The sequence below is a fragment of the Elgaria multicarinata genome, chromosome 3, assembly GCF_023053635.1.
Source record: "Elgaria multicarinata webbii isolate HBS135686 ecotype San Diego chromosome 3, rElgMul1.1.pri, whole genome shotgun sequence".
Taxonomy (NCBI): Eukaryota; Metazoa; Chordata; class Lepidosauria; order Squamata; family Anguidae; genus Elgaria; species Elgaria multicarinata.
Genome location: NC_086173.1, coordinates 18,026,842 through 18,053,172, shown reverse-complemented (window position 1 = coordinate 18,053,172; position 26,331 = coordinate 18,026,842). Strand labels below are relative to the sequence as shown.

The 26,331-nt window shown below is 43.0% G+C and overlaps 1 protein-coding gene across 1 annotated transcript in view; it reads right to left on the bottom strand.

Moving 5' to 3' along the window:
- The window catches only part of LOC134394222 (kinesin-like protein KIF11), a 33,269-nt gene extending 7,011 nt beyond the window's left edge, over window positions 1-26,258 (bottom strand). The window contains exons 1-13 of the mRNA XM_063119475.1: window positions 26,128-26,258; window positions 25,408-25,473; window positions 24,922-24,985; window positions 24,609-24,770; window positions 23,441-23,634; window positions 10,952-11,030; window positions 10,321-10,506; window positions 10,120-10,244; window positions 7,392-7,479; window positions 4,577-4,819; window positions 3,748-3,843; window positions 3,454-3,542; window positions 1,910-1,997 (exon numbers count right to left, since the gene is read on the bottom strand). Coding sequence (XP_062975545.1) covers window positions 1,910-1,997; window positions 3,454-3,542; window positions 3,748-3,843; window positions 4,577-4,819; window positions 7,392-7,479; window positions 10,120-10,244; window positions 10,321-10,506; window positions 10,952-11,030; window positions 23,441-23,634; window positions 24,609-24,770; window positions 24,922-24,985; window positions 25,408-25,473; window positions 26,128-26,249 — 1,602 coding nt within the window. The 5' untranslated portion in view covers window positions 26,250-26,258. The remainder of the gene's footprint in view (window positions 1-1,909; window positions 1,998-3,453; window positions 3,543-3,747; window positions 3,844-4,576; window positions 4,820-7,391; window positions 7,480-10,119; window positions 10,245-10,320; window positions 10,507-10,951; window positions 11,031-23,440; window positions 23,635-24,608; window positions 24,771-24,921; window positions 24,986-25,407; window positions 25,474-26,127) is intronic.
- Between the last annotated feature and the right edge of the window lie 73 nt (window positions 26,259-26,331).

Below are 26,331 nucleotides of genomic sequence, written 5' to 3'. Positions count from 1 at the left end.
ATCCGTCTCATCCAGGAATCCCTGGAGTTGGGAGGCCACCACACGCACCAATACCTTGCCCAAAAATGGGATGTTGGAGACTGGCCGGTAGTTATCCAATACAAGGAGGGCTTTTTCAGTGTGGGTCTTACCACTGCCTCCTTCAAACAGGCTGGGACCCTTCCTTGGTGAAGGGAGGCATTGACCACTCCGCTTACCCACTCAGCCAGTCCCCCTCTGGCAGTACCAAGAGCACTATCTTGACAATGAAATAAAGCTTTTCGAATGGTAGGATAAGACAAGTTGCTAAAAGTGACTGATAAAGCGTAAATCTCGAAGATGGTTTTGTTTTTAAGCAAAAGAACTCAACTATCACGCATAAGCTTTTCTCATAATAAATTTATTTATTATTATTGCATTTATCTCCCACCCTTTTTCCTGCAAGGAACCCAAGGCAGCGTACATAATCCTCCTCCTCTCCACTTTATCCTCACAACAACAACCTTGTGAGGTGGGTTGGGCTGAGAGTCTGTGACTGGCCCAAAGTCACCCAGTGGGTTTCCATGGCCAAGTGGGGACTAGAACCCAGATCTCCCGGATCCCAGTTTGACACTCTAGCCACTACACAACACTGGCATTTAATAAACCATTTAATTCTCAAAAATGTTTTGTAGGTTTCAGCTCAGTGAGTCAAGCAACAGCAGTATCCACTTAAACAGAGTTTACAAGCCTATGCTGGTGGAATAATTTGGAGACAGGAAACCAACTAAGGCAACGTTCATGCAATTAACTACTTTAATTAAAATATATATATTGTAAATCTACTCTTAAACATGCAATAACTCACTGGAAAGCTAGTTAAAGTAACTGGAGAACTGGAGTACAGACACACTCTTCTCCTAACTGATGCTCCTTGTGGAGAAAGAGTGTATTCCTTGGAGAATTTGAGAGAAGCAAGGAACACCTTCCTGAACAGCTCATATACAGGGTTTCCCAGACGCCCTTGCTACCTCTCTGAGTTTTCTGTGAACTGAGAAGCATGTAAGGGAAGGATTGGTCTCCCTTCATGATGGGTTTGCAGAACTAAACTTAATGCAAAAAGTGGCACTTGATTATTTAACATCTAAACCAGGCCACTCATTCAATTTATTTATTATTTTATTTATTTATTACATTTTTATACCGCCCAATAGCCGAAGCTCTCTGAATTTTACAATTCAGATGTAAAATGATAAACCATAGTTTGTCATTACAAGAATGAGTAACAGTGAATCTTGGATTCGCATCTCCCTCCTTCCCTTCTTTTGTGCATCAGGGTAGGCGGTTTTAAGATTCAGCTTCTAGTTTGCAGTTTTGCCCAAATGCAGTAAACCAGGGCTTGTCCTTAAACAAGGACCTAAAGCATGATTTGATCTTTGCTTGGGATTCTGGTTTAAAGCAAACTACGATTTGCCTCATTTAGACAAAGCGGCAAGCTATAGTTCGCTACAATAGCTCCCAAAGTCCTAACACATAGAAAGGAAGAAAGGAAGGGGAAGGAGGAGTGTGCAAGCCTGAGGCTTGGTGCTCATCATCCTCAGAACATCTGACTGGACATGTTGTCGGAATGCTTATTTTTAATTAGAAACTGATAGCTATTAGCTGCATTAGGTTCAACTGATGCTATTTGCATCTCATGAGAAAACCGGCATGGGAAAGTTAACAATGCTTTAACTACAACCAACGAATTTAGTATGTACATTTCTTTCTCTTTCCTAGCCAACACTGTCCAGTTTGGTACATGCTGAACAGTGTTGGCTAGGTGGGAATAGGCCACTCTTAAAATCCCTCACTTTAAGCTAGGAAGTCTGAAGCTTCTTTGAAATGACAAATAGATTGCACCTTCCCAAAGCATCTCTAAGACTAAGAACCACTAACGAAGTTTACTTACTCTTTTCAGTTCTTCCTCCATCGCTGCAATTTTTTCAATATACTCTGCAATTTGTTCTTCCTGAACTGTCAACGTCCCATGAAGAGCACTAAAGCCAAAATCACATATGGTGCTCACTGAGCAAGTTGAATATACAAAGCAACTCAAAAGTTTGTGAGAACAAAGCTAGAGACACATACGTACTTATATTTGACCATTTCCCACCATATTTTCACAGGTTTATTTATTTATTACATTTCTATACCGCCCAATAACCAAAGATCTCTGGGCAGTTCACAAAAAATAAAACCACAGAATACAATATAAAATATAAAAGCTTAAAACTACAGTATAAAAGAGTTTTGAGAGCTTCTCATATTGCTAATTATTGATAAAACTATGTAACTGGGCCATTTACATCAAGATCAGTAAGATTACGGAAGTGTACGTAGTCTAAACCTATGCCAGGTATCCCATATCGGAATATTGCCTAGACAGCACATTAGACAAAGACAAGTGGGATCTGCAACAAAACACTGCAATATATCAGCCACGCCATCCTCCCAGATACTACAAGCTGTAAGGGGTTTAAGCAGGCCAATTCCCTCAGCCACCCCCACTTTCCTTTCCATCTCACACTCAGCATTGCAGCTTTTTATGCTCAATCATTGGAATGGTTTTACCCCATTTTAAAAAAAGTTTTGTACATCTGCATACTTCAGATTTCACCTGAGCAAGCCGATACCACCTTTCTATTTCTCAGTGGCCCAGATCAGCAATAACCCTGTCAGTCCTCAACTCCACCACCACCCAGTTTGTTGTAGAGGGAACAAATGGGACCTGCAATTAAGTTATAGTATATTTTTCATCCTATTAAGAGTGCTCTTGTTCCGGGATTCCTTGCTATCATGCTGTTATCTCTTATAACTTTTATACAGTATTTTATTATACTGCATTGTTTGTATACTGCTTAGAAATTTCTTTTAATACAGTGATTGATAATTGATAAATAAATAACATCAAGAGTTCCAGAAATCTTCCACTTATTTCTCAGTATCTTTATTTGGGTGCCAATCCTGTTGGCACTCACCACCTGAGTTCACTATTAGAGTGAAGGAGAAGGCTTTAACAAATCCACTCGCCAGCCACAGTGTGTGGGCTGCTTTTTCCCGGCAAGGAGGCAGCTACCCAGGGCCAAACTGGGATCCCCTCACTCCCGCCATCCTTTCCTGCTGCAGAGCAGTAAAAGCCAGGCAGCGAAGGCAGCTTGGAGGTCCGGGAGCAGCTCCAGCCACCCACTCTCTCAGTGGCCTTTCCCGAAGTGGAAAAGCTGGTTGAGAAAGGTGTTGATCAGAGGTGCTCAGTACTCCTCTGTTCCACTTCTTTTGTCAGGAAAGGCTGTGGCGTGGGGTCTTGGCCTGTTTTGGGAGGCTGGGGCATGGCTGGAGACAAAGGTTTTTGGCTTGGGCAGCCAAGTCAACCAAAACAATTGTACACCCCAGGGGACAAGGGTGACGCCATGTTAACCCCAAGCTACCAGTCTTCACAGACACCCAAATACTCACTCATAGTTTTCCAGAGAAATGCAGACGCCACTTTTCTCCTGTGCAGCTGTAAGATCTCGTTTTAAGCTTTCAATCTCTTCTGTATACTCCTGTTAAAACATTAGCTGCAATGTAGCCGCTGAGGTGACCACAATCTGTAAACTCCACTATCTAATAACTCTTAACAAGTCCCATTTTCCAACTTATTGCAACGGAAAGATATGACCGGGAATTTATTTATTATTAGTATCAAGGCAGTTCAGCAATTTAAAAGAACGAAGTATAACATTTATACTTAATGAAGGCATACTGAACCTTAATGAGTGCCCTTTTTGTGAGCTTCTGGTTCACTTCAGGCTTATTCAAGATATTCTTTGCTCTATGAGCATATTCAAGAGTACCCAGGGTTTCCTATTGCACAAGAGACAAAAAGTTACTGCAAAGCAAGTGTTTTCTATTTCAGCACTTCTATACAGAAATTCAAGAGTGCCCCTTAAACACACTCCCAATATTCACTTCAGGAAGGAAAAGCTGCATTTAACTGTGGTGCATTCTGTCAACTTTACTCAACCCCACCCCTCACCAGCATCTAGGGATGCAACCTGATTAAAGAAACCTTAACTAATTACTCAGGAGTTTTCTCACTCCTTCATCAATGAAAATTGGTATATTTTTAGATGACACATGTCATAGGAAGAACTGTCTCAAAAGAAGCAGTCCCCCCGTGTCAGAGAAGGCAAAATGGCTCTTCTAATAAGATGCCTAGGTTCTGTAGCTTCTTAAAAAAACATTTATTTTAATGAGTCTGTCTCAACTGAGACAAAACTTTTCACTGAGTAAAATGTTTCACTGAGTTAATTTCACTCCTTCATCAACGAAACATGGCAGCCCTACCAGCACCAGAAGTCTGCTCTTCCTCCACTGCAATATGTAAGCTTTCAGCCAGTCTTATGGTACTGCAGGGAGATTTGAAATCTCAAACATGCCCCCATCTATTCCCTGCAATATACACAGAGTTTGCCTGCAACAGGTCAGGAGTCCAGCAACAAACCTCTGCTAAGCCTTCCCAATGGCTGCAACAAGTTTACCTTGGAGGCCAAATTCCCTTTCAGCCAATAAAGTAATTTGAAGGAAAGCACCTTACCTCAGCATTGATGGATGCAGGAGAAACTGTTGCAATTATACACGTTTTTGTGCGTCCCCCAAGAGAGTCTTGCAGGATTCTAGTGAGCTTAGATTCTCTGTATGGGATATGTGGGGTTCTTTCAACAAGTGCAGTAATGACTCTTCCCAGAGTCAACAGGGACTGGTTGATATTTCCAGCTTCATAAGCTCTTTTGTCAACAGCTCCAGAACGACCAATGTTTTCACTTCCTGCCAGATCAACCTATAAACAAGAACTTGCCTACATCAGCAAGCTGCTATAGTCACAGGTTGGGCCAACAAATTGGGGCCAAGCTTGGTAGCTAATATTATTTCCACTAGCCAGCTGGAGGAGTGTCCCTGAGCACATGCAGAGTGCTGCTCCATTTCCACTGTGCAAGTGCAACATCCTGCTCCCCTCTTCCCATTAAGGTGAAGGGCTTACAAGCCCTTGTCCAAGTCATTACACATCTCTCTTTAGAAGGTAAGTGTGGCCTCCACCTCCCTTGCAAATATTCCATACATCAGGGACAGGGAGACATTAGGCTTGCATGATCTGATTTTATTAGAACCTGGAGGTCTAACAACCAGAGCAAGACCCAAAATGGGAGTGGAACCAATTACCTGCATTTCACGAACCACAGATTGGAAGGACCTGCATATACAGGTACAACTGTTGAGTGACAAGTAAATGAAAGAACCTAACTTCAACCCCCTCTTACATGGCCAGCAAAATGAAGAGCTGATCAAAGGCAAGCAAGCAATGCTCATAAATTACAGATGAGGAACACAGAAGCTGAGAGATCAGCCCAGTACCAACAACTGGGCATGGCACATAGTTTTTGGAGGAAAAGCAAGTTGTGCCAGCATTCTGAATCAGGAAGTCTCACTTTAGAGCTAGGGAATATTGAGCCTGAAGAGATATACGGCTTTCCTGGGCAAGTAATCGATCACATTCTCAGCTCTGCCACCTCAGTGAGAAAAATCAGACTAACAATTTGATCCTATGCACTTTTTACTCAGCTACTCCACTAACTGTGCATACGATTGCGGCCTTATATGTTAAACAAAATCAGCACAGTTACTGTGAGGCATGCTACAAAAGACTAAATGTTGCTACCACACATTATTCAGACTTGGAGAAGTTTAAAAACAACAACAAGCATTTTGACAGATTGGGTGCAAACTTTATTTCTCTGCCCTTTTGCCAGAAATGAAGATTAGTCAAACTGGTCCATTTGAAGGGAAATAAGCATAAGAACGTAAGAAGAGCCATGCAAGTTCAGACCAAGGGTCCATCTAGTCCAGCACTCGGTTCACACAGTGGCCAGCCAGCTGTCGACCAGGGACCCACAAAGCAGGACATGGTGCAACAGCACCCTCCCGCGCATGTTCCCCACCAACTGGTAGTATTGGGGGAGGTTTAGAGGAAATGAGACTGAGAGGGACTGGAGATGGCATCAGGGACTGCAGACCCCCTACATTTCAGATGAGAACAGGTGATTGTTTATTTACCAAAAAGTTTCATTCTGGGTTGGTGAAATGAAGGTATCCCACAATGGGTTAACTCCCTCTACCGCCCAGGAAAAGCAGGGAACAGATGAGGGATAATGTTTTAGAAGGTAGTTCTGTTAGTCTATTGCTATAAAAAAAACCCACTTTTGTTAACATTCCATGCATCTGATGAAGGGGGCTATAATCCATGAATGCTTGTGCCAGAATAAATGTGTTAGTCTTTAAGGTGGCACAAGATCTTAGATGAGGGATAGAGGCTAAGCATCTGCAGCAGGGTAACTTTTGTTAGGAAACGGAAACTTGCCTTTGAAAATTTTCAGAGTGCCATTCTTTCCAAATATTAATAAACAGTTATAGCCTGTATCTTCCAACCACACTTAAAAATAAGGAACAGGGCTAACAAAATGATTTCATATCTCCTACAGGGATAACCCCTCCAAAAAGTTACCTTTAGAAACTAGGCACTGGACTCTACTTTTTAAACTAAATTTACAACTATTTTTTTTCACACATAGCCTTTTTTTTGTCACAAGCAAGACACAATTAGAATTACGGAACAATATGTCTGCGATGACATGCTCAGCCTAGGAATTTGTTTTCAATGCCAGAGCTAAACACACATTTCTTCCATTGCCCACAAAAATCCAGGCCTGCTTTTCTACTCGGCCAACTGATAAAAGATGGTCTCAAAAATAAATAAATAAACCTACCTGCAATTATAATGAAGGACTGGAGCTGGTTGACAGGGAGGTATTTGAAATACACCCCTCAGGGTGAGGGGTGGAGACTGGGGCTACAAAAGCTCTTTAACAAATGTTGCTGAGCTTCAGGAAAAGGCTAATGCTAGGGCGGGAGAGCAAAAGTGAAGGGACTGTGTGGGGAAACCAGCTTTGTAAAAGGATTGAGCAAAGGAAGAAAGACTACACTCAATACTGAGCGCTTGAAAAAATTGAGACAGAAAATGGTGCTGCCAAGGCTCCCTCCTCAGCCTACCAACCAGATGTGCAGTATTGCCAGGGAGGGAGGGAGAAGGGAAGAAGAAACCCTTCCAGATGCCCTTCAAAACTAGGGAACGTAGACTTCCTCTCCCAATAATCTGTCCCAGGTTATTCCAGCAGCCCACTTTAGCTGCTCTAATGCAACCTCCCTCCAGACCCTTGGTTCCTGTCAGAGGCTGGCCATTTGGAAATAACACCTCACCTAATCATCTTTTATTGTGGTTGAAGTCATACTTCTCCAGCCCCTTCTGTTTGTTCCTGCATATAAACTCTACCTGTGCAATCTTATGCACTGACACTTACCAAGTTTAGCTTCCCAATTTTAACAAGCTCTTCTCCATCTGTTGTTTCTTTCATGTGTAACGTGACAGAGAACACTGAATGGGATCGACTGCAAATTAAGTTAAGAGTTTCAAATAAATATTCCAGCGACTATTAAAAAAACAAAAAACTTGAGCAGTGTTCCCCTAACATCAAACCAACTCACAATGCGGGTTAAATCGCCCAGCTATACAGAAAGATTTTCCTTCAGTTCAGTGCAGAAACCATTTTTAAAAATTCCCTATCACACATACAGAAAAGTCAACTGGGCAAGGAAAGCTTCAGTAGGAACTACTATTTATTAAAGTTTGCAATAAAATATATTCTTCTATGAATTCTGAATTAGTTGAACAATTTAGTATGAAAAACAGGCCAATTCGACAGCACATGTTCCTGAACCTTCAGACACTCATTTGGGGGATCGTAAACAAGCCTGCTTGCTGTTACATCCAAACCAGCAACCAACTGCTTGCGTTTGCCCTCCAAATCAGGATTGCAAACCAGATACTTGCTGTTCTAAGGAAACCATAAGAAAGTCTGAGAAAGCAAGGGGAAACACGAACACAAAGCTGTTTCCAACGCTCCGAAGTATAGGAAATGCTATTAGGAACTGACCTAATGAAAGTTCCAAGAGAGTTCTTCCAACCACCAAAAATCTAGTAAACCAAGGTGTGAGAGAGTGACAAATACTTAAAAAAAAAAAAAGCTTGGTGGTAAGAGAAAAAAAAGACTTAGTGGGGAGAGAGACAGAGAGTTGCAAATACTTTTTAAAAAGGCTTGGTGGTGAAAGAGAAACTTGCAAATATTTTTAATCCTTGATAATGAGTTGCAATTTATTTATTTGGGAAGCTGTTGTGCCACACGGCCTTTTACTCCACCTCAATTGCTCGACCAGTCACATTGGCCACCAGCCAGCACTGATTCTACGTAATATATTATGTAGATTATAGATGATATGTTCTACATAATTGCACTTGCTGTAGCAAGGCCTGCATGGTGTCCAAAATAATTTAAGTGGCAGTTACGTTTATTTAAAATAAATATCAAGCCTTTCCACAATTCAGTTTTGAATTCCAACAAATGTTAATCTACAATATATGCTAGAACTAAAATAAACTTCAGAACAGTAAGTAACAAGCGTAAACAGCAGCAGAACAACCAAACTACCTTTAAGCGTTATAATTCAGTGGCACATCCTTTGGATGCAAACGGTCTGAGGCACTGTTCTATGGAGGCTCCAGTACTTCTTGGAACAGCATTTCAGAAAACGATGCTGAAGGACTTCTGTTTGAAGCCTTGGCTGTTGGCCCATGGTGTCCCTCAGGATTCCATTTCGCTATTTAACATATACATGAAATCCCTGGAAGAGGTTTTTCAGCATTTAGGCCTTTGCTGCCATCAGTATGCTGATGACATCCAACTCTATCTCTCCTTTTCACCCAAATGCAAGGATGCTGTTTCAGTTCTAAATCAGTGTCTGATATCAGTAATGGACTGGATGAGGACAAACAAATTGAATCTTAATCCAGATAAGACAGAAGTGCGCCTGGTCAGTCGAAAGGCAGATCAGAGAATAGGGATTCAACCTGAGTCTTCAAGAAGATTACACTCCCCTTCAGGATTCAGGTTCACAGTTTGGGTGTATACCTGGATTCCATCCTGAACCTGAGTTCCCAGGTTTTGGCAGTGGCTAGGAGTGCATTTGCAAAGCTGAACCTAGTGCGCCAACTGAGCACATGGGGATGTCTTGATGTAGATCACAGAGAATCATAGAATAGTAGAGTTGGAAGGGGCCTATAAGGCCATCGAGTCCAACCCCCTGCTCAATACAGGAATCGATATGGACTGATATGGACATGGTGACATATCCTTTAGTTACATCCTGCTTGGATTGCTATAATGGGCTGTATGGGGGAGGGGCCGTCTTTTTGTGGGGGAGAATAAACTTCAGCCTCAAAGGAGAAGTCTGTATGTTTGGATGAGAACTGAACTCTAAATAATTCTAAACAAGACCCACAGAGCAACGTGGGTCTACATCTAGCTGGGAATTCTGAGTAAACATGCACAGGATTGCTCTGTAAATTTCATAAATATGCCAAATGTGACAATGTTATATGCTGACAATATTATATGTTAACTATGTTATAAATAGCAGGTATTTCAATTGCCTCCAAAAGTCTGTATTTGTTTTGTGAAAGGAAGTCTTTCACTGAGATGGTCCTGCTTAAGCTCAGAAGGTGGGGGTACCTGGAGCAGGACCTTAGATTATGTCAGAAGCAGATCAGGAGACTCATATGAGAAGTTGGTCCTTACCATCTGGCATATTTCATGTTTGTCATAACTATATTTTAAAGGTATTCACCTACAGTTGAATCACAGTTTCAAAGATGGTGCATAATGAAATGTATCTAGCACCAACAAAAATCAAGATATATCTCCAGAGTAATTTAAGCTGAAATCTGATAATCTTGCCTGAGAATAAGCCACACTGAACATAATAGGATTAACGTCTGAGTAGATGCGCACAGAAATGTGCTGTTAGAGAAACTTCACACTCTTGCTGTATGGTGTAGACTTCAAAAAGCTATAGCATATCCCACTTTTTTGTCCTCCTCAAGGCTTACAACTTTTTAATGTTTTTCTTGTTTTTATCATTACCAATAACATGAAAGAGCAAGATGCATCTTATCAAAAGAAAAATATTTCGTACCTGGAATCTTGGTTCAGGAAAGTAGCTGCAGTGGTTCTTTTTGCTGCTCCTCTTTCTAAGATCTGATAGACTTCATCCTTGTTGTGAACAGTTATTTCTTCCAAACCCTTGATTATGACACCCCTCTGTAAAACAAAATGTGAGGTTACTTCTTTAATTCAGAATCCCACAGTCCTCAAGAAAACAAGTCAGATTTCTTACCTTGTTGCGTGGATCATCAAACATTTGCAGCCTTTTCCCAACATCTGGAGATGGATTCAAAAGATCAAAGAGCTCCTCATTGTAGATTTCCAACAAAGATACTTTCACAGAAAATTCTGTACCATTTTCTGCAAGCTTTTCAAATATTTGATGCTGTGTACGGGGAATTACACCAGCTAATGGATCCTACAATAACAGTGTATAAGCAAAACATACTAGCATTAAATGGATCAGTGTATAATCTTTGGACTTTAGAATGCTATCAAGCAAAGTATGCAACTTTAAGATATGTGTCCCTAATAAAATCCATTGTAAATTGTTTTAATGCAAGAGGCACTTAAATTTAGGTTACATTCCTGTGCATATTTTCCAGGGAAGAAGTCCCCTGTATTTCCTTCAAAGGAAACATTCAAAGGGAATTTTGCTGTTAGCTATATTCTAGCCTGCCCCAGCCAGGTGCCCTCCAGATGTGTTAGACAATAATTCCTATCCTTGCCAGGCAGTATGGTCATTGGACCTGTTTGGGGATGATGGGAGTTGTAGTGAAACATAACTGGAGGGGCCCAGGTTAGGCAGCTGACATGTCCCAATTCCTCATTTTTCACTTTAGAATTCATAAAACAAATGCTACCTCTTCCCATGTATATTCTTCATTAGGTGATTTCTCCCCTTCCATAGTAAACGTCTTTCCTGTACCAGTTTGACCATAGCTGTACAAAAGAATTTGAAATGTTAGCTTCAAGAATGTATTTTGGAATTTGAAGAAAAATAAATAGGAATAAATAAATAAATAAATAAATAAATAAAAATACTTTCTGCCTCCTTAGGGAGGATGTGGCATTAAGGCTGGTGAGCCTTAACTCCCAATTTCCCCACTTTTTGGAGCTTGGTGGAAAAGTGTACATCCTTAACGTTGTTTTATAAACCGTAGGTTTTTTGTTTATTGAATTTCATGGCTTTTTGTAAAGGATCACCAGATATCTTTTAAATCTCAGATAACTGTATCTTTAACAGTTGCATAGAAAAGGGAATTTTAGCAGGTGTCATTTGTATATATGGAGAACCTGGTGAAATCCCCTCTTCATCACAACAGTGAAAGGTGCAGGAGCTAGAGTGACCACATTTAAAAGAGGGCAGGGCTCCTGCAGCTTTCACTGTTGTGATGAAGAGGAAATTTCACCAGGTGCTGCATGCATGCATACAGATGACACCTGCTGAAATGTCCTTTTCAATACAACTGTTAAAGATACAGGAGCCCTGTCCTCCTTTTCATATGGTCACCCTACAGGAGCGAGACATGGTCAATCCAGCAGCGGCTTGTGACTCTGATGTCAGTGGGGTGGTGAATCCGCTCTGGGTTTCAGCCAGAACTCTAAAGGAGCTTTTCAAAGTGCTGCACCTATTTTGGGGATGGGGTTCCACACCTTGAAGAGCTCCTTTAGAGTTCTGGCTGGTTATAACTGAAACTTGGCAAAGATTCATAGCCCCACTGACATCGGAGTCATCAGCCCCCTTCCCCAAAGTCCCATGCTGCACTGCGCCGCTTGGGTCCACCGCCGCACGAGCGGCGACGGCAGCTCCAGGCAAGGCACCCCACTCGCCCCCCCACCTGAGCCCACCATGGTCCCAGGTCGGGGGGCAAGCCCAAACACCCCACACACACCGTCCCGGTGCACCGCCGCCGGGAAAGCTGCCCCCACACCAACCCCCCCGCCGCCGGGAAAGCCGCCGGGCAACCCCCGCTGGGCAACCGACTTACCTGCTCCGTTGATGGGAGGTTCGGGTTTCAACTGAGAGCACTGGCTCCACCCGGAAGCAAGGCCGCAAGTGAGGTAAATCAACCAAACTCACCAGACGCATATGACAAGGTGGGGAAAATATATAAAGCTCCAAAAGTAGCCCCGAAACCACGTTCAGACACCCTTTCCGGGCAAAAGTCCGTATTGCGCAAAACGGGCCGTAACGATAGCTACCCAATGAGTTAAGTCAACCAAACTCACCAGACGCACATAACTATGTGGGACAGATGTAAAAAGCTCCAAAGATTGCCCCAAAACTACGTTCCAATCCCCGTTCCGGGCAAAAGTCCGTATTGTGCAAAATGGGCCGTAACTGCAGCTTCCCAATGAGGTAAATCAAACAAACTCACCAGACGCACATTACTAGGTGGGACAAATATAGAAAGCTCCAAAAGTTGCCCCAAAACCACGTTCAGATACCCGTTTCGGGCAAAAGTCTGTATTGTGCAAAAAGGGCCATAACGGCAGCTTCCAAGTGAGGTAAATCAACCAAACTCACCAGACGCATATGACAAGGTGGGGAAAATATATAAAGCTCCAAAAGTTGCCCCGAAACCACGTTCAGACACCCGTTCCGGGCAAAAGTCCATATTGCGCAAAATGGGCCGTAAGACAGCTACCCAATGAGTTAAGTCAACCAAACTCACCAGACGCACCTGACAGATGTAAAAAGCTCCAAAAGTTGCCCCCAAACCACGTTCAGATACCCGTTCCGAGCAAAAGTCCGTATTGCGCAAAATGGGCCGTAACGATAGCTACCCAATGAGGTAAATCAGACAAACTCACCAGACGCACATTACTAGGTGGGACAGATATAGAAAGCTCCAAAAGTTGCCCCGAAACCACGTTCAGATACCCGTTCCGGGCAAAAGTCTGTATTGTGCAAAACGGGCCGTAACGGCAGCTTTCAAGTGAGGTAAGTCAACCAAACTCACCAAACACATATAACACTCACCAAAAGGTATCGGAACGTGGTTTTGGGGCAACTTTTGGAGCTTTCTATATTTGTCCCACCTTGTCATATGCGTCTGGTGAGTTTGGTTGACTTACCTCATTGGGAAGCTGCCGTTACAGCCCGTTTTGCGCAATATGGGCTTTTGCCCAGAACGAGTATCGGAACATAGTTTCAGGGCAACTTTTGGAGCTTTCTATATCTGTCCCACCTAGTCATGTGCATCTGTTGAGTTTGGTTGACTTATCTCATCGGGAAGCTGCCGTTATGGCCCGTTTTGCACAATATGCTCTTTTGCCTGAAACGGGTATCTGAACGTGGTTTGGGGGCAATTTTTGGAGCTTATTATATCGGGCTCACCTAGTAATGTGTGTCTGGTGAGTTTGGTTAACATACCTTACTTGGAAGCTGCTGTCCCGGCCCGTTTTGTGCAATATGCACTATGCTCAGAATGGGTATCGGAACGCAGTTTCTTTGCACTTTTTGTGGCTTCTTGCATCCCTGCCTTGGAGTTATGCATAACTGGTGAGTTTGGTTTATATCGCTCATTCAGAAGTGGCCATTCCGGCCATCCCATTCTGTTCCGGATGTTGTTTTGGGAGTTCTGGGGTTAACAGTGATATAATATTGCAATGGTTTTAGTCCTAAATTATTGTTCCCAAGTGTTGCTAACACATGCCACTGTTTTTGGTATGGTTTTTTTAACATAATGGGGTTGTTCCGGCCTGTTCTGTTCCGTTCCAGCTTTTACACCGTCCCTCTGCTCATGCTCGTAATTTGAATTGCCAGTGGCGGGGCATTTTAGGGACCGAAATCTCTCAGCAATGCGTTACTGCTGGCTTAGAAACAAATAAGCAATCCTTGCCGCACTTCCTTGTGCCCGCCTCGCAGGGTTGGTTTGCAACGCGTTACTGCTGGCTTAGAAACAAACAAACAATCCTTGGCTCACTTTCTTGTGCCCCCAGAAATGTCTGCTGCCTGCCTGCCTTCCTTCCCTCCTCCCCCTGGGAGCTGTACTACATGATGGGCTTTGTGGTTCGTGCCCACAAGCCTCCGGCATTCTTGCTCCCAGTCCTCCTCCTCTGTGCCCGCCTCGCAGGGATGGTTTGTGTGTGTCTTGCTTTGACTCAGGGGATAAGTCCTTCCTGCGCTCACTTAGACTTTTTGAAGTTCCAAATAAATTTTTCAAGTGTGGAAGAAGATTCATATTTAAGTGTTATCTACTCCCCAATTCATGGCATGTTGGGATTTCCTTTGAAATGGCCATGAATAAAGCCCATTGAGCTGTCTGCAGCTTTAAATCCCTGAGATACTGGGGTATCCGATTTTCAAAAATTCCCCAAAAATCAGGGGAGGCTTGGATTTGTTTGAGGGTTGCCATGCATGTGTATACGTGCATCAGGTGTTATGGTGCCTATTTTGACGTTTCTAATGTGAAAATTGACGTAGTTCTAGCATGGGACTTGATTTGGGGTGAGTTAAAAGGTTAAAGCCCCGCCAAAAATCAGGGGATGATGCAATTTGCTTGAAACTTGCCATGAATGTGAATCTAGATGGCATCTGTGAGGGTGCCTGCTTCAAAGTTTTTTATCTGTCAAAATGTCGGAGAAAATCCCATGTCTGAAAATGGGGTGTCCGATTTTCAAAAATTCCCCGAAAATCAAGGGAGGCTTGGATTTGCTTGAGGCTTGGCATGCATGTGTATACATGCATGAGGTGTCATGGTGCCTAATTTGACGTTTCTAATGTGAAAATTGACGGAGATATCGAAAGGGGTGTGAATTGGGGTTAGGGGTGATGCGTTAGAGGTTAAAGCCCCGCCAAAAATCAGGGGATAATGGGATTTGCTTGAGTCTTGGCTTGCATGTGTATGTGTGCATCAGGTGTCATGGTGCCTAATTTGACGTTTCTAATGTTTATTAATATATAGACTCTGGGCAATACAAACCTGACATTCATGTCCCCTCCATCAAACAATAATCACTGAGGAGGATAGGATTGACTACTGCAGTCATCCACGAGGCAAAACGCTCAGTAGAAAGGTTACTAAAGGCGGGTAGCGGAAGTGGAAATGCCCCCAGGGTAGCAATTGGCTGATCACTCAATTCAACATTTTCGGAGAAGAGCTAATGTTAGAACAGGGCACATGATTTCTAAATAAGCGCTAGTACTGAGCAACAACGAACAGAGACAACGAAATCAAGGAGGTAAGTACAACTCATTTACAACTGAAGATACAGAGGGTCATGTGACACTTTGCGTCACAGTTGCTGATTCATAACGATATAATAACAATAGTGTAGATTCCCACTGGGTCTACATTCAAAATGATTAGGTCTAGATCCAACTCTGTGGTTCTTACCAGAAAAATAAGCCTTCCTAAAATGAGTTGTAGTAGAAATCATCATCTGCTTCTCAACTTGGAGGTTGCATTTAAATCATTCTTCAAGCCCTTTGGAGGGGCTGAGGCACTGCTTTTCTAAAGCCACCTTGGAGCGGAATTAAAATGATGGCTCCTCTTGCTATTTAATATAGTGTGATATTATCCATGGAAGCCCCCATTCCTATAGCCAAGTTTCTTATATAAAGTTTACTCAGAAGGAAACTCCCACAAAACATAAAAGAAGAGAACCTGTTCAGCCTGGCAGCATTATTCATCTTATTAGTTCATAGATCAATTATGGAATGATCTCCCCAACGAGGCTCGCCTGGTGCCAACATTGTTATCTTTTTGGCTCCAGGTCAAGACTTTTCTCTTCTTCCAGGCATTTAACAGCAAATGCTGAGTTTTTTAAACTGACCCCAGAATAGTTGTTTTTAAATGGATATTGTCTGTTTTTGTATGTATTTCATGCTTTTATGGTTTTAAATTTAGTATATTTCTTTTTAACGTTCACTGTTTTTAACTTTTGTAAACCGCCCAGAGAGCTTTGGCTATGGGGCGGTATATAAATGCAAATAATAGCAGGTAATGAGGAGTAAAAGTCTGAGCAGTTGGAAGATAGCCAGCAAAGGACAAAAGTGTGAGCTTTGGACCTGGCTTGCAAGAGGAAGACTGGAAGATCTGCAAAGGCTTCATGCTGTTTGCTTTCCAGGCAAAGTGACCATGTTTTAAAGACTACCATTCTTTGGAGTGGGTACCAGACTTCTTCATGCTCCAATTGTACATCTGTAAACAAACAGACGTTACAAAAGATATAACAATTTTAAATAATTATTGCCCTGCACTTTGCCAGTGAATGTAAACCCCTTGCATTTTGCCAGTAAGCAAACTTTGTAGCAGCTGACCCTGGAGCTTCCTTCTGTCAGGGGAAGTGGGAGCTGTAAAATACGGTTTTGTGGAACTAGGCAATATTTAAATTCACTGTATTTTCTGGAAATCCCGGTGGTGCCTACGCGTCAAAGGAGTGAACCCACCTCCCCCCACCCCAAAAGCTGGTGAGAACCCTTTGGTCATGAGAACCCTTTGGTCAGTGTGCCAGCTTAGCATGGGTGGGTCTTTATTTGAAACCTCAAAGCTACAATTGAGTTTGTAAATAACTACGAGCATTAGCACACTGGATACTATGAGCATGATAGCACCATCAAAATCTGCAGCTTGATTTTAACACTTCTGTTCCATTTTGAACTCTAAAAAAGATTGTAGCAATAACTCCTCCACTTTTTCTATTTTCTATAATTTCGTAAAAATGGTTAGTTAAGTCTAGTATCCTTTAAAATGTATTAAAACTCTAAGGGCACAACCTTATGCACGTGTAGACGGAAGAACGGTTCCACAACTCTCAACATTTTCCAGCCAGCCATGCTAGGAGGTGCAAGCCCTTTGTTCTATCTGAACACACAAAGGATTGTGCTTTAAAGCTTTATTAAGCTTTGGGACCCAGGTGAAAACCTTCTTATTTTCCCAGGCATTTTATTTGTTCAATGAGATGATGATGATGATGATGATGATGATTAAAAACAGATTGTAAAAGTTGAAGTGCATATGGATTCGGAATTGGTTCTATTGAACATATTTGTTGAAGTAAATATTAATTTGAAGCACAAGGAGCTAATTCCATATATTTTTTTTGCTGCCAGGAAAGTAATAGCATTGCATTGGAAGGATTTCAAATTTACAGAGTTGAATGAGTGGTATAAATCGGTGTGGAAGACAGCAATAATGGAGAAATTGACATATAAAAAATTACAGGTCATGAGAGGTCAGTGAAAGTATGACCCTTTGGGCTGTTTGGTTACTGTTTATCGAATACACTAATGTGGCAGAACACGGCCGGATGGTACCTGCATGTTATAAATCATTATGGTTATTGTAAATTATTTGATATTGTTTATTTTCAAAAGTTGAATATGCTTCCTGAGGGACTGTGTATTTTCGAATTGCTAAGCACTGTAGGGGCAACACAGTGTCTAGCAAGGGGGTCATTTTTTGGGGGGGGACACCCCTGATCTCCTAATGTTTTTTGTTTTGTTGTTTTTCTCAAAATCCCATTTGCTCTAATGGGATTATAAGAACAAAACCCAAAAAGTGAGAAATCGGGGGTGGTCAAAAATGACCCCCTTGCCAAGCCCCATGTTGCCTCCATAGTTCTTGGTAAGGGGGCCATTTTGCACCCCCCCGATTTTCCTGAAGGGAAGATTCATGGACCGCCAAGCCTCTCCGCTGCCAGTAAGGGCTTTCTTCTCCCTTCTCCCACAAGGCATTGTGGGATATTTCACGATACCATGTCGGACGTGCAGGTGCCGCGCGGCGCCTGAAAGGGGAAGAAAGCCATTACAGGCAGTGCGTGGGCCCAGATCTAGAGGAGGAGCATGGGTAGGGTGACCATATGAAAAGGAGGACAGGGCTCCTGTATCTTTAATTGTAATGTAGAAAAGGGAATTTCAGCAGGTGTCAATTGAAGAGGGTGAAATTCTCTCTTCATCAACACAGTTAAAGCTGCAGAAGCCCTGCCCTCTTTTGTATCTGGCCACTCTACTATAGCTAGTGTAGCTTTAACTGTTGTGATGAAGAGGGAATTTCACCCACTTCAATTGACACCTGCCGCAATTCCCTTTTCTACACTACTGTTAAAGATACAGGAGCCCTGTCCTCCTTTTCATATAGTCACCCTAAGCATGGGGGGACGGGACGGGCTCATGGTCACTCTAACGTTGGCTCAAATTCCAAACAGCCAGGAAATGGGAAGCTGATGCCCTAACAGATGTGCCCCATGATCAGTGATGATGCGGTGCAGTGTCACAATTTGTGCATGCTTACAACTTACACCCACACTTTCCCTTGGCCTTTCAGGCCCAAATCCAGAATCCAGATGGGAAGGATGGCAGGCCTGGGACCAGCCAAGGTAGCCCATGCCTTGTTTGGCATTCTTACTGCCAGGGAGGGGATAGAGGCCCTTGTAGGATTTTCTGCTTCAGGTGCCAAAATAATGTTTGTGGTTTTGTGTACTGTGGCTTTTGTAAGGGCAGGTGGGACCATCTACTGCTCTGGCTCAGGCAGCAAACTGCCTTGGCAGACCCTTTTGGAGGCCACCACCAGCCCGGCATCAAGCTAGCTGAAATTATGTACTGTCTCATCCTGTGGTTTTGAATCCAGGTTTGTATGCTGCCCTGCCCTGCAGGCAGGCTGCTTCCATTGGGGATGTGGGATATAGCTTTAAGAGGAAGAAATGCACAACACCTCTGAGGCCACAATGCTCTGGGTTCCAAGTGATGTCATCACCTCAGTGATGTCATTCCGTATCTAACTGCTGTTAGGACAGTTGAGGAGCCTCAACAGAGGGATGGGTCTAGGATCTGCCTGCTGCTCATGGAAAGTCCCTCTGCCTAATTTGGGGGGGGGGATCTCCACCCCCAGATCGCAGATCACCTCCTTGAGCAGGGGCTTCTGTGCTTCTGTGTAGTATTTCCAGGGGCCTGGAGGACTGTCGTGGGAAGGAGGGGCCATGGAAACCCACTTCCCTCAGCGCAGTTGCTCCAGTGTGAATCTGGATCCAACCCAGAGATGGTCGCTTTTGAAATATTTCAGTACTGCTTTAATTTGGTTATATATTTGAATATGTTAGCTGCTGAGGTTCATAGTTAGTTTAGTTAGGCGTCCTTGCCCCCGCCGCCGCTGCCACCCACCTCCCTCCTCGCCCGCCGGGACGGAGAGCTCGTCAGAAGAAGGCGGCTCTCCACCCCGCCTTCTTCCGCCGAGCTCTCCGTCCTGGCGTCCCGGCGGGCGAGGAGGGTGGCGGCGGGGGCAAGGACGCCTCTTCCTCGTCTCTTTTACAGGCAAGCTACATGATCGTTTTCGGGGTGCACTGGGGGCGGATGGAAGCGCTTTCAGTACGACGTGTGGAAGAGCCGTAAGTAGCCAAAAATGGACATTTCCAGCTGCTGTCGATTACCACAGTAGATCTACAGCAGGCCAGAGTGGCTCTCTAAGAGGGGAGCCCATTGCACTCCTGGTTGGCCTTGCGCCCAGCTTTCCGGAGTGCCTGTGGGCGCCCATGGGTGCCTGGGAAACCGCAAATAGCTGGCCCACTTCAAATTCAGAACCAGATCCGAAGTGGGCCGAGTTGCCATGAGATGACAGGTTGGTTGCGGAAACTTCATGCAGCCTGCTGAGAGGAAAGAAGGGCCCAGCCAGGCAGTCCCTCATCCTTGTGCTAGTTCTCACATAACTGGCACCTGCCTGCTGCCTGCAGAGAACAATGTGAGCCTGGCTGGTGGCCAATTGATTGGGGCTGAGTAGGAATTTTTTCCCTGAGTGAGTCCTGATTGGCCAGGAGCCCATGGGTTTTTTTCCTGCCTACTATACACTGACCTGGGGTTGTGCAGCCTTCATGAGCAGGCAGCCAATAATAAAACTTGCCCCATTGGATCAGGAGGTGCATGTATAGGTACGGCATGGGTAAGACGGGTGAAGCGTAGAGGTGTGCTTTACCTGGGGTCTGAACCCCATATCTGAGTGAAAGTGGGCCGATTCAGCCCGCCCTGCTCCGAATCTGGTTCGGGGCCAAAATGAGCTGTCTCGGTCTGACTCAGTTGAAGCACTTTGAGACAATTTGGCCCCATGACCAGCCACTGAGCCTCGCCTGCCCACGGGATTTACCTGAAGCCTTTGGGCACACCAATGAGCCGCCCATCCTCCTGGGGAGTCTGACCTGCTGTAGATCTACTGCTGTAAACTATGGTGGCCAAAAATGGCCATTACCAGCTGCTGTAGTTTACCTCAGAGCAGATATCAACCAAACTCACCAGTTAAGCATAACTCCATGGCAGGGACGCAAGAAGCCACAAAATGTGCAAAGAAACTGCGTTCTGATACCCGTTCCGCGCACAGTGCATATTGCGCAAAATGGGCCATAACAGCAGCTTCCCAATGTGGTAACTCAACCAAACTCACCAGATGCACATGACAAGGTGGGACAAATATAGAAAGCTCCAAAAGTTGCCCCGGAACCACGTTCAGATTCCCGTTCCGGGCAAAAGTCTGTATTGCGCAAAATGGGCCATAACAACAGCTTCCCAATGAGTTAAGTCAACCAAACTCACCAGACGCACATAACTAGGTGGGACAGATGTAAAAAGCTCCAAAAGTTGCCCCGAAACCACGTTCAGATACCCGTTACGGGCAAAAGTCTGTATTTTGCAAAATGGGCTGTAACGGCAGCTTCCAAGTGAGGTAAGTCAACCAAACTCACCAAACACATATAACACTCACCAAAAGGTATTGGAACGTGGTTTGGGGGCAACTTTTGGAGCTTTCTATATTTGTCCCACCTTGTCATATGCGTCTGGTGATTTGGTTGACTTATCTCATCGGGAAGCTGCCGTTACGGCCCATTTTGCGCAACACGCTCTTTTGCCCGGAACGGGTTTCTGAACGTGGTTTGGGGGCAATTTTTGGAGCTTATTATATCGGGCTCACCTAGTAATGTGTGTCTGGTGAGTTTGGTTAACATACCTTACTTGGAAGCTGCTGTCCCAGCCCGTTTTGCGCAATATGCACTATGCGCGGAACGGGTATCGGAACGCAGTTTCTTTGCACTTTTTGTGGCTTCTTGCATCCCTGCCATGGAGTTATGCATAACTGGTGAGTTTGGTTGATATTGCCCATTCAGAAGTGGCCATTCCGGCTATCCCATTCTGTTCCAGATGTTGTTTTGGGAGTTCTGGGGTTAATAGTGATATAATATTGCAATGGTTTTAGTCCTAAAATATTGTTCCCAAGTGTTGCTAACACATGCCACTGTTTTTGGTATGGTTTTTTAATATAATGGGGTCGTTCCGGCCTGTTCCGTTCCGGCTTTTACACCGTCCCTATAAGAACTAAGAACAGTGTTTAACTTAACAAATTAGCAATGTGAGAAAGAGTGGAATTGTTATAGGCCAATTCGTTTCAATTATATACTGCAAACACATTGAGTTGTACCTAATATTAATCCTACTTAGAGTAGACCCAATAAAATGAATGGGACTTAAGTCAGACTAACATTGGATAAAAACCTTTTGAAATACACACATTTCTTCTTGCTCAATACAAGCCATTCTATCTCCGTCTCCTCTCTCCAGATACTTACAGGGTTTGGATCTTTAATTAAATGAAAAGGTGACTAGCCAAGAGAGTTTTCCCACTTCAAATCCCATTCTTGTTGCTTTTCAGCAATTGATTGGCTTATTGATACATGATCCTCAGATTTCAATTTTTGCATGTAAAAAGGTTCAGATCCAAGCTATTTACTTGTTGATGTTCAAAGATTTTATTTAAGCAAACTGAGATTTCACAAAGAAATGAGTTTACCAGTTACTTCAAGGCTGGATCTACACTAGTCTTATAACGTTGCTAGTGTCCCTTTCTAACGTGGTTCTCTGTATCGGTTCTCTGTAGCTGTAACGTTACCGCAGGGCACATTGTTGTTCTCCCTCCCTCTTCTCTGAGAGCTGCTGGGTTTGCTCCGCCCACTGCCTGCCTCATTCCTAGCCAGGAGTGCAGGGCAATAGTCATAAACACACACTAACCTCCTCCCAAAACAGCTTAATGCAGGTCCTGGGAAATAGCCTGAGTCCATACGAGCTAGCCACTTTGCTGAAGCTAAGCAGGGTTGGGTCTGGTCAGGGTTGGGACGGGAGACCAAATTGAAAAGTTTTAGCAGCAGCCACATTTAAGCCCCGCTGGTCATAAGTTTTGGACTTTGGACCCTTGTTAATTTTCCTGCACGGAGCTACAGCGATCCTTTGAGCACTCCTCAGCTCCTTTGCAAAGAGGGGGGAAATGTTAAAAAAAAATCATAAAAAATCAACCAATGACCCAATTTGATTCAAATTTTAAGGCAGGATGCATGGGAGTACTTCACAATAAAAGCAGATTCTAAGGTAGAAAACTTCTGAGTCCTTTGCATGCAATTGTCAGTGATTGCACAGTATAATGCTGGTGTGATTTATCTGCTGTAGCAGATAAGATAGCAAACGGGGCGAAGGAAGGAGAACAGGAAGTGGGCGGAGCAAACCCAGCAGCTCTGATACCGGTAGAAGGAGGCACATGAATCTGTAGCCACGCTGGAACTTAGAAACAGAACCTGTAAGTACGACTCATTTACAATGTTGGAGACCCAGGGTCACGTGACGCTATGTGTCACAGTAACCCATTCAAAACATTAGAATAACACCAGTGCAGATTCCCACCAAATGTATGCCTTTCATTATAAATATACAGTAGCTGTCAAAAGTGTTTTTCCTTATGTCCTAGCTGTGATTTAGTTGTAATCTGTAACTATAGTAAACAAAAAGAAATTGCAAACCACACATGCATGCTTCATCAACAAAAATCTGAAATTGTAAAGATGCCCAAGAAAACCAAATCTGCTAATAGAGATCTGAGAGGCAGGAATGGTTTCCATTACCAACAGGCATTTAAAGAGCACCAAGTGCAGGTTAATGACATGAGTAGGGTATAATTCCTGGTTACAGTATGCCTCAGCATGGGCGCTATGGAACTTTGTATGTTTAAGACTAATCTATCCATCAAACGATATAGGAGAAGGGCACGCCGTGGCCTGGTTCAGATGTGACAAGGTTCAGATGCAACAATCAGACCAAGAATGAGCTGAGTGCCCACATGCTCCCCAATCCATTCTGCCAGAAACCTTAACTGAATGCCTTCTAGGGTATGCTAAGCCACAGATAACAAATTGATCCTGGTTTGTAGGGATTGCTTAAGCCACACTTTCTCGTTCAGATGACACTAGGAAACAATGGTTCAGCAAACACTGGAAGATCAAGACTATTACGTTTTAGCTGGTCAATAAGCAAATTCTGCACACAGAACATTTCGATTGAGCCCACAGAAAAGAAAATATATGCCTCAGACATCAGAGTTCACCTCACTGATTTTAGTCCCAATAACGTCTTTTTCTGGAATTTCGTCTTTTCTTCAAGGTACTGAAGATCCAGCTTTAATGCATTCCTGTCAATGCGCCGACGCACATGCACCAGCATTTCCAAGCCATTGTTCAGTAACTGGATGGTTGTTAAAATATTTAGTTTTCCTGCTTCAGATACATTCCCTACATGCAGCTTTAGATATTGAAAACAAAGGAGAACTAATTAGTACATAAACAAATTGTCATAAGACCCCATTTCTCCTTTCAACAATTAAACTCATTATAAAAGAATAGTGAATAATATAGAACAAATGAGTTGAATAACATTATTTATATTCAATTAAGAGATAACAAAAGTGCCTGTACCTTTTATTTATGGCTGCTTCTTTACGTCTTTTTCCACAATCAAGTAAGTTATTATAGTTATAAGTGTTGCAATATGTGCATTACGTTTGCCCCAACTGCACTGGTTTCCCTGTGCCATGGAATGCCCATTTTCTCCTTCCTTGTCTAACCATTCAGGACTTCTTGTTGTTGTTTATTCATTCAGTCGCTTCCAACTCTTCGTGACTTCATGGACCAGCCCACGCCAGAGCTTTCTGTCGGCCGTTGCCACCCCTAGCTCCCCCAAGCTCCCCCATTCAGGACTTATGAGGGCTTAATGCACATCAACATTCATTTGCATACAGCAGCCTTCCACAACACGATGCCCTTCAGATGTGGTGGACTACAACTACCATCATCCCTAGCCAGCATGAACATCTGAGGCACCAAGCTGGAGAAGACTGTCACACAGGATAATGAATTACTAAGCAGGACCAAGAAAGAAAAATTCTATTACGGGAAACATATGTTAATATGAGGCAGGACACTCATCTACATTTTACAAAGTACTGCTTCTTATCTCTAAGGATTCAAACACATTGCTTAGTGGGAAGGTTGACACTCCCTCTTAATTTTTAAGGTTTTAGGTTTACGGGGGGGAAAGGATGCAGATTTGGTGGCTCTGTTGCTCTCTTTGACATCTATTGCAAGGATTATTATTAATCTCAATAATTATTTGACAACCCATGTCAAACAACTAAATCAAGTGATAGGGGACAAGTCAGAAAATGAATCTGTATGCATAGCTGAGTATCTGGACAGAGGCACAGGTAAAAAACTTACTTCGTGGATTCCCTTTTCAACTTTTTCAAGTAGAGGCCTCGGAACACTGACAGCTACACTCGTGCCATCTAATACATACTGGTCAACATGACCTTCAACAACATAATCTACAACTTCTCTTTCTTTTTGCAGAAGTTTATGTGTTTCCCATAAACAGCAAACCTTTGGGATAATGGAGAAAAGAGGGAGAAGGGAAAAGGAAAAAGAGAAACCTTAAGAAAGCAGAAAAATGCATGTATGGAAATATCAGTGCTGAGGGTAGGGGATTGTGCTAGATTGTATTAGTTGGAAATATACGGACAAATATCCTCACCTTTTCAATTTTCTCTGTTGTGTTACTTTGGCTGTGATTAACATTTTTTCCCATTCTACCCAAGCTGTGAGAAACAAAAGAAATGTAAAAATTATTGACATTAATATCCTACAGTCAAAAGGTTTTCATGTATTTTGATGCATTTTGTCAATGATTTACCTACTGAAGACATTAGACATGACAGAACACAAAACACAGGTATAAACACACTAAGCTTCCTTCTGCCATATTTCACATCCTGACATACCCATCAAATGTAACACTACTGCAAAAGCATTAAGAAAACTATTAGGGGGGAAAGACCTTACGGGTGCAATCCTATGCATGTTTAGACAAAAAAAATCCTACAACTCCCAGCATTCTGCAACTTACATGACTTGCTAAGGAATGCTGAGAGTTGTAGGTCTTTTTCCTGTGTAAACATGCACAGAATTGCAACCTAGATAGAAATTTACAAATGCAAACGAGCTAATAGGATACACTTACTTTTGGAGTTGTTTGTCCAGATTTGCATTTTCAAATGTTAAATCTCTTATTCGTTTACTGAAAAGCCTGCAAACAGAAGAGTAACGGTTACAATTCATAAAGATTTGTTAATGCAAGATATCCCAAGACCTATTGACAGTTAAGCATTTCTTTTCTGAAACATGAATGGCTTAAAAATATCAAAGGATTTTTTTCTATGGATGACATTCAAGGTCACATAAACTGACTTCTGCTCACATGATGGGACTTTCCCCTCCTCTCATTACCTCTGCAGCCTCACCCCCATGCACTTCCCAAACTGCTTGAGGTTTGCCCAACCCTCCAGAGCAGTTTTTGAGAGCGCTCTGAAAGCTACATGCGGGAGGAGGGATAATACTCCCAACCCCATATCATTGACAAAAGCTGTTTTATTGGTGAGAGGGGCAACTTTACATTACTATCCTTAGTAACATACGACTTTAAGATGGCAATTCCTTGGAGGCTACTGAGAAAAGTGTATGAATGCAATGACTGTCTCATCATCAAACCAGCCTTTTCTATAGGCAGAGGACAAAATCATCTCATATATGTGGTGGTTTGAGTTATCCAAATTGTTCCAATTTGTGTCATGACTACAACTCTCTATACAATATATCAAAACAAGACATCCAACTGTAACAAGAGCCTTGCCAATTAATCTAGAATATATGAATTATATTCATCTGTAGAAACTCCACTTACTGTGCTTTTTCCTGAACTTCTTGAATTATCAAATCTTCCTTTTGTAGATTCTGTAAAAATCTGTTTTGGGCTACATGGTATTTTGCAGCTGCCATATTCAGGTCTGAAGATCTAGAGTTCATGGCTTTTGGAGAAGGTATGTCAGCACCTAGTAGGTCAGCAAAGTTGCCCCATGATGTCCTGGTCCTGCATTGCCTTATGAAC